At 34.6% G+C, this 7,685-nt stretch overlaps 1 protein-coding gene across 1 annotated transcript; it reads right to left on the bottom strand.

Annotated features, from left to right (window-relative positions):
* Positions 1 to 797: 797 nt before the first annotated feature.
* LOC104445862 lies at positions 798 to 4,797 on the bottom strand. Its single transcript, XM_010059807.3, has 6 exons — positions 4,478 to 4,797; positions 3,369 to 3,520; positions 2,495 to 2,605; positions 2,275 to 2,416; positions 1,816 to 2,087; positions 798 to 1,262 (listed from the first exon to the last, which is right to left on the bottom strand). The coding sequence occupies exons 1-6, from the start codon at positions 4,769 to 4,771 to the stop codon at positions 1,016 to 1,018; spliced, it is 1,218 nt and encodes a 405-aa protein (XP_010058109.2). The 5' UTR covers positions 4,772 to 4,797; the 3' UTR covers positions 798 to 1,015.
* Positions 4,798 to 7,685: the final 2,888 nt, after the last annotated feature.

The raw sequence follows: 7,685 nt of genomic DNA, 5'->3' as shown, positions 1-7,685 counted from the left end.
CGCTTCTGTTTAGACGAACCGGCCACCGAAATTCTTTAGTCACCTTAATCTAGTTTTGTAAATTGCCTCCTGAATGCAATGAAGCCCTGAATTTAGTTTGATTTTCCTAGCGACCTTTTCATCAACAATAGTCTCAATTAGGCTATCGTGAACCCTCTGTATGTGTGCGATTGACATAAGCTTGAATACTAGAGAGATCTTGAGATGGATGGTAAGTTGATGAATTTTCATAGTAAACTCTGAACTTCAATTTACTTCTAAATGAATGAACATTTGATGAGATGAGAGTTTTATATGAAACTTCTGGTAATACTTCAAACGGAGATATCCCTTGGAGATGCCTTCACATACAGTCACACATCTTATTATTGCCTTTAACGTTATCATGGTTAATTGCTATATATAGTTAAGATAAATCTCTAAGCTATTCCAAGAGTCATTGAACTTCAAAATTGAAAGTCATTTGTCTCTCAATAGCAAAATCTTTGGTCAATAGTTTTTCAGAGGCAACGGCATTGTACAAGCTCGAACTTTTACTGATTGCGCAATCATACAAATTAAGATTTCTTGCTCAAATTAAGTACAAGAGTTTGAAAATTCGATTCCATGTCTGGTTTCTGTCTCATGTCCCCTGATATTCATATCGGGCCTTTTGATCCCAATAGCTTTGACATTGTCCTTGCCATCTTAGAAAGAGAGACGGAGCTACAGCTAGCCTGATTAATTACTCAGAGAAATTCGAGTACCTTCTATTGGGACTTCTAGTTAGTAATATAAAAGAGTAACGAAATGCAAACTCGAGGGAACAACAACCCTTTTAAATATGTATAATCACCTGGGTAGGAAAACAAGCATTATCTTCTTAAGTTTTTAATTACATAAGCCAAACTATGCATAGACAGAGGCACGTCAGTAGTGCTTGTTTCGACCAAAAAAAAGCAGTGCTTAAAAAAAATTATGCACAGAAACCCAACTTTTCGACAATAGCCCTGAACTACATATCTTTGGGTAAAATCTACTGTCCCAGCATTTGAGATGACAACGGAGGAAGGTAACGTTTCCATAAATCACCTCTTTCGGGCTGCAGAGTGGCTCCAGCTCCGAGTGCCGAGCAAAGTTTCTTGGGACCATCATAAGGGATGACCGTCTTATTTGCTATGCTTTCGGGTAACGCTTCATTGCCGACTGACAACCAAGAAGAGGAAAGCTTCGTATAATTGTGGTAGAGTGTTAAAAATAAGGCAGGGTTGTTCTCGCCAGCACTGCAAATCAACAAAATGCACGACAGATCAGAACACGTGGACATGTAAAACAGTACTGCTGCAAAATGTAACTTGATTGGATAAAAGGAGATATGCTAATGTATAGAGAAAGCAACAAAGCTCTAATCGAGCCGGGCAGGGCTCTTAGTTGATCAATTTGGTTGAGCCAATCTCGATACGTGTACGCATAATATAAAGTGTGACACTAAGCTTAAACGTTTTGAACTCTGATCCAACGTAGGACCATCGATACTCCTACTTAGCAGTATTTTCTTGAAGTAGTAATGACATATAATATCCATTCGAAGAACATTTGTGCACAATTCATGGTCATCAGTGACAAGTCAATCTAATAATTAATAAGCATTTGCACTGAAATTGTCCCAAATGAAGACTAGGTAAGGAGCAAAAGAGTTCCTGCTTATGGATTGTCAAGAGGGATGAAGATGCTCAAATTAGGTGACCATGAGAAGGACATAAAAAGAAAATACATTATTATCATCAGAAATTAAACACCATAGGCATGTCAATAAAAAAGAGAAGTGAAGCTAACCTTTTGTTCAAATTTAGTACTGTAGTCCACCATGAAACTGCCCGAAGAAAGTCTTTTCTCAATTTTCTTGCATCAATTGAGAGCACACTTAGATTGGGAACGCAAGCATTCTTTTCGTACGGAGTGTCAGATACCCAGGGCCTTGCATCCGATCTCTGAATGGCATCCAACACTTCTGGATTCACATAGTCAGTTAATCTCTTCGAGCAGTCCTCTGCTGCAGCAATGCCGTGCTTTTGCAAGTCAAGAGAAATCAGATCTTCAGCTCTTCCCTGAAATGAAAAATCGCTAATTATGCACACACCTCAACTAAATAATCACAACAGCTCATAATATATATTCAAAAGTAGGTCCACCATATATGCAGTAAAACCAATAGAGTGTACAGCTCCAAACCGTACAATCAAAAGCGAGGAAAAGTAGCAGCCAGTGATTAAAGCAGAGGTTAAACATGCCAACCTTCACTACCAGGTCTGATGAGAAATATACGAACTTCTTTAATGACTGAAAAATCATTGGTATTGCAAAGGGTGCTAATTCCTTGTAATTTGGCTCCAAAGGGAACATGGCATTCCTAATTAGCTCCTGGATTTTCTCCTGCCTAAAATCACAGAAAAAACGTTAGCATATAGGCTACCAAAAGCTGAAATGTGAAAATGAACTACCAGGAAAGACTTACCCGTGAATTTCTAGATGTGAATTTGGAAACAACACCTTTAACTTATAAAATGATCGCTTGTCTTCACTTCCACCGGGAATAAAAAAATGAAAGTATATCAAATCTGGATTTCTGTAGCCAATAAAATATGTATGAATATCAAGAATTCATATAGGGGTGTAAACAACTAGCAGTTGCAAAGATCTTTACTGCCTACGCAAAGAGAATCTGCAGTATGTTTAACTAGGAGAAAGTGTTCAAAATGCTGAGCAATTTAGTTTCCCAAAACATTAGAATTTAGAAGCATGTGATGAAGTTCAATGAACAGCAGCTCAACAAAAATCAGCCAGAAAAAGAATTTGTTGGTTGCTTTAAGGGTCAAAAACAGCATTCAAAGTCACAAATCACAAGGAAGAATGAGATGCTATATGAATGCTTTCTGGCATTGTACTTGCCATGGACAGTTTGTTATATCTTGAATCTTCCTTGGATTAAGAGACCAAGAGTGGGATTAGATGTCACAAATTATATGCATGCGGTATGGTTTCATTCCAAAACCCAAAATGGAAGCCATCTGCTGAGTAGCTACAAAGAATCATGTCAATGAATTTTCATGAAAGTCATTGACCTTTGGTCACATTGGGTAACAAAGCAGCATTGCACTATTCAAACCAGATAGTAGAGATCTAGTAGCGATTCTAAATATATTTGAACAACTAAAAGCGTGGTATTGTGGTGAGAGGTGTAAATTAATCGAGCCATGTATAAGTAGCATGTTCAGTGATTTAGGCAAGCACTGAAAGAGAAAAGACCACGGTGCCAGCTCATGGGATACATGAATGTCCTATAAGATGCCAGGTTACTAGAGCATCAACTTCTACTAAGACCTGCATACCTTGAGCTAGTCAAGGTTGAATTGGCGAGGACTGCAAGCAGACGAAGGTCCAGACACTCCATCCAAGAAACAACATGCAGCATTCCATCCTCTTCAGAGTTTGATGTTACCACTTCACTGTTTTGCCCACCAGAAGCCCCAGACTTGCCCAACTACACAAGCTGATCAGTTAGCCTTATTTGAACAGTTCAAATGGAATGAGACTTTGAAAAAACAATCATCACCACTACAAAAATCCACCCTGCTAATCAGGCCATGGTCTCTGATTCAAATATATAAAAAAACCTGACAAAAACGAAAGCAAATACTGCATTGGTGAAGTAACTGCTTTTAAACTTGTCAGTGTAATAAAAAAGCAGTTTCAAGAAATTTCTTTAGTTTGTTTGAACGATGGAATAAAACAGGATACAACAGACACTACCATCTTTAAAGAGGAGTAATCTCAAGCAATAACTATGCAATACACCTGTATTAGTCTGCTATCCAAAAACTAGAGCACAAACGACTAAAGTACCGGCCATCCAAATTCATGTGTCAACACTCCAATTTCTCCTAAAAATACAACTTTGAACATCAATTACTATCTAATTTTATCATGGATAATGAATGTGATCATTACTCTACTTGTCACCGCTAACAAATTATGCTATATCATTATCTGTCTAGCACATCCAGTGATCATACATCCTGGGTTCTGAAGAGCATTGTGGATTACTTATGACTGGCAACTCCGGAGTCATTAACTTGTCGTTTTGGCCACCCAAAACTCCTTCTTTGACATTTAGAACATTAGAACGAGCACTTCATAGACAGTAATCAAATTGTAAGGAAAAATGCAATGACCAATCAAACTCAAGTTTAACAAGAGGAAAAGGAAGCATCCAACCCAACTATTCACTAGAAATCCCAGAAAACAACAGACCATATTCAGCCACTGAAGAATCATAAACAGGTCATAAATTTGCCAGGCACTGTTTGAACGAAACCAGTTTGACTCGACACCAAAACAGAGCAAGTAAGAAAAACGTTGCAATGTCCATTCTAAGTAAAAAAAAAACAAATATGATTTAGCTTGCATATATTCAAAGAGAAAAGGAAAGGAGCTTTACAGGGGAAACAGAGTAAGATTCGTTCGTGAAGCTTTCGATGGGAATCCAATTTCTGTGAGGATCGGCGGGGTGTCGAACGTGCGTCGCCGGCAAGAACTGGAGGATTCCGAGGAAAACGATGACCCTGAAGGCCACGAACTGAAGAAGGGGAAGTGGGGTCGGGGCGGGATCCATGGCGGCGTCGCGGTGGAGGGCGGCGGCGGGGGTGGCGGCGGCGGCGGCTCTCGGAGGCTGGGTCCTCCGGTGAGCTGCGGAGGGCCTCGATGACAGGTAGGAGGGGGAGGACGAGGACATGGTCGTGCGTTGACTTTTCGCGGGCGCTCTGCAACGGTGGAAGGCGGCCGTGCATGTAAAGTGTCTGAAATAATAAATTTTGATTTTTTTATAAATTTTAAAATCTTAAATTTATGCTGGCCGGCCAAAAGTTTTTGGTGATAATGCAAGATTTTACTAAACTATTTTATTACATTAGTATATAGTAACGCCTGTGTACACGCGTTACGTGTAAGCAAAAAATTGACATATAAAATATTTTGCAAATATTTTTTTTTGGGGAAATTATTGTATTCCAAAATCATCTAAATAATATTAATTATTGATAAAAATAAGTGATACTGTTTTTTTGTCAAATAATGAAAATACATAATGCAAAAATTCATACAACTATCTACCAAAAAGATAAAGATATTTCCAGATTTGGAATTGTGTGTTTGTTTTGCAAATAATGAAAATACATAATGCAAAAATTCGTACAACTATCTACCAAAAGATAAAGATATTTCCAGATTTGGAATTTTAATTAAAAATTTTTTTGTTATTATTATATCTTTTTCCAAACAACGGACACTTTTTTACTTCTCCTTCGCCCCCCCTTTCGTCACCGCCGCGTCCTCCAATAGCCCCTCCTGCTATTTTTTTACACCTTCAATCATTTTTCAAATGCAATCTTTATTTGAAATAAAAAATGTTTCATTTCAACTTCTTTTTGAGAAAAAACACACCATAAGATAAATTTCTTCTTGATCGGTCGGAATTTTTTGTTGGCTGGTGAGATTATACCCTTTTATTTAAATACTATTTTTAATTTTCCAAACTTAAATTTAAGTTTCCTAAACTTAAATTTAAGAATTTTAAGAGGGTGCCACTATTTTCCACCCCATGTGTGGCTAGATTCAATTGCCTTTAATTATTCAATTGTAATTAAAGTGGCAGCTCCCAATTTATTTACTTTCTTTCTTTTGTTAGTTTTTCTATTCCTACGTAGGATTGAGTTGTTATAACTAAGAATATTGCACGTTATATGCTTGTTTATTGTGGATATCCCATGTATATTAAAGGCGTGATTTTTTTTTTTTAAAAGATTTTACTTCCATAAAATTAATTTTTCCCAAAAACATTTCAATGAAACCTCGTTATTTTCCACATTGTCAAGCAAATACATAGATTAGCTATCCAGTAAAATCTAGAAAAAAAATTAACATGAATAACTTTTTAACGCAATCACATATTTATAGACAAACATATTTGTGCATATCGCCATTAAATATTTTTTTATCAGTTATCTTTTATATACATATTCATGTTATGGGATGACTGGATGAAACCACAAAAAAAAAAAAAAAAAAAACTTATTTAAAGCTTTTCCAAGAAAAATCATAGTTATGTTCCTATTCATTAAACTTCAATAGATGGAATCTAATTATATCAAAGCTTTGCATAAAATAAGAATTTTTTGTAAAATATTGTTGAAACTTTGTTATTTTAGATTGATAGAAAATAATATCATTCCCGAAGTGTTTACAAACAATATAAAGATGAGTCATTATGCTTAACTTATTCATGTCAATGTTTTTAGTGCTTTTCTAAATACTCTTATAACATCTTACATGCTTTGTGTCAAAGCATCTCACCAACAGTAATGAAAAAAAAAAAAAGACAAATTCTTCAATTTAGCAAATATGGAGACTTAATATTTTAGACTCATGAAATTAAAAAAAAATTCACGAAGAAAGTAGGCTTTTGAGATAGGTGGGATGAAAAATAGACAAGTTGTTATAAAAATGGATAAATGATTTAAAAGTCTTAAAAATTAAATTGAAGAATTGAGTTTTAAACCTTTCAAAAAGTGCAAATTAAATTCTAAAACTTACTCCGAAAGTTTCAAAAAGTCCTAAAACTTTTCAAAATGGGTAGGGTTTAGTTCTAAAACTTATCTAGAATGTGGAGCTTGGAATCTTAAAAAGTTTGAAAAATGCAAAACCCTGGAATGACTTAGGTTAAACCACTTTGATAAATTTTAAAACTTTTTTTACCATGAAAAATCCCAAACTAGTACACTTGTGACAAATTTATAACTAATCATAAAAACTTTAAACTTGTACATTTATGATTTTCAAACTTTTATTCGGAAAAAACCCAAAACTTTTGTGACAAATTTCCACTAAAATTAATACCAGAAAAAAATTAAAAAAAATTGTAAACTATGACAAATTATCCTTTAAAATAACTAAGGTATACATAATTTCACGGTAGAACTTAATAATTTGAAGAAAATTTAACAAAAACTAACAGAGGGTAAATTTGTCATGAGTGCAAATTTGAGGTAAATTTGTCAAAAGTATATTAGTTTGGGTTTTTTAAAGTTGAGAAATTGTTTGGGGTAGATTTGTAGGTTGTAGGTTTGGGGTTTTTCATGGAACTTGGAACTTGAAACAATAAGTTTTTGTTTTTTTCTTAGTTTTTTTTTTTTTTTTTTTTGTGATTCTATGATATTTCATGGTATTTAATGATGAGTGTATAATTTGGAACTACTAGTCTGAGTTTCTATTTTATGACTAATGCTTTTATTTTGTTAATATTTCATATTATTTGTGTGTCTAAATATAAGTTATGGTTAGTTGATTACAACAATAAGTGGTGGTTATTAAAGATTTTGATATACTGCAATTTTCAATCAATAATACATGTTGAACTTGGGTAGAACCTAAAATTGACATTAAAACCGGTGATAAAGTAGGTTTTAGGTTATAAGGTTTGCATGATAGGTTTTAGGTTCCAAAAAATAAAAAATCTGTTTTAGCGGGTAAATTCTACATTCCAAATGGAACCTATACATAATTAAGATGGAATTTAAACTGCTCATCCCTAATAAAAATAATGATGTTGAAGAGGCTATTTTTTATTTTCTAAATAGAAGTAAGTTCTAATT

The sequence above is a fragment of the Eucalyptus grandis genome, chromosome 5 (assembly GCF_016545825.1).
Source record: "Eucalyptus grandis isolate ANBG69807.140 chromosome 5, ASM1654582v1, whole genome shotgun sequence".
Lineage (NCBI taxonomy): Eukaryota > Viridiplantae > Streptophyta > Magnoliopsida > Myrtales > Myrtaceae > Eucalyptus > Eucalyptus grandis.
The sequence above is the reverse complement of the archived record's forward strand: the minus strand, read 5'-3'. Positions and strand labels throughout refer to the sequence as shown.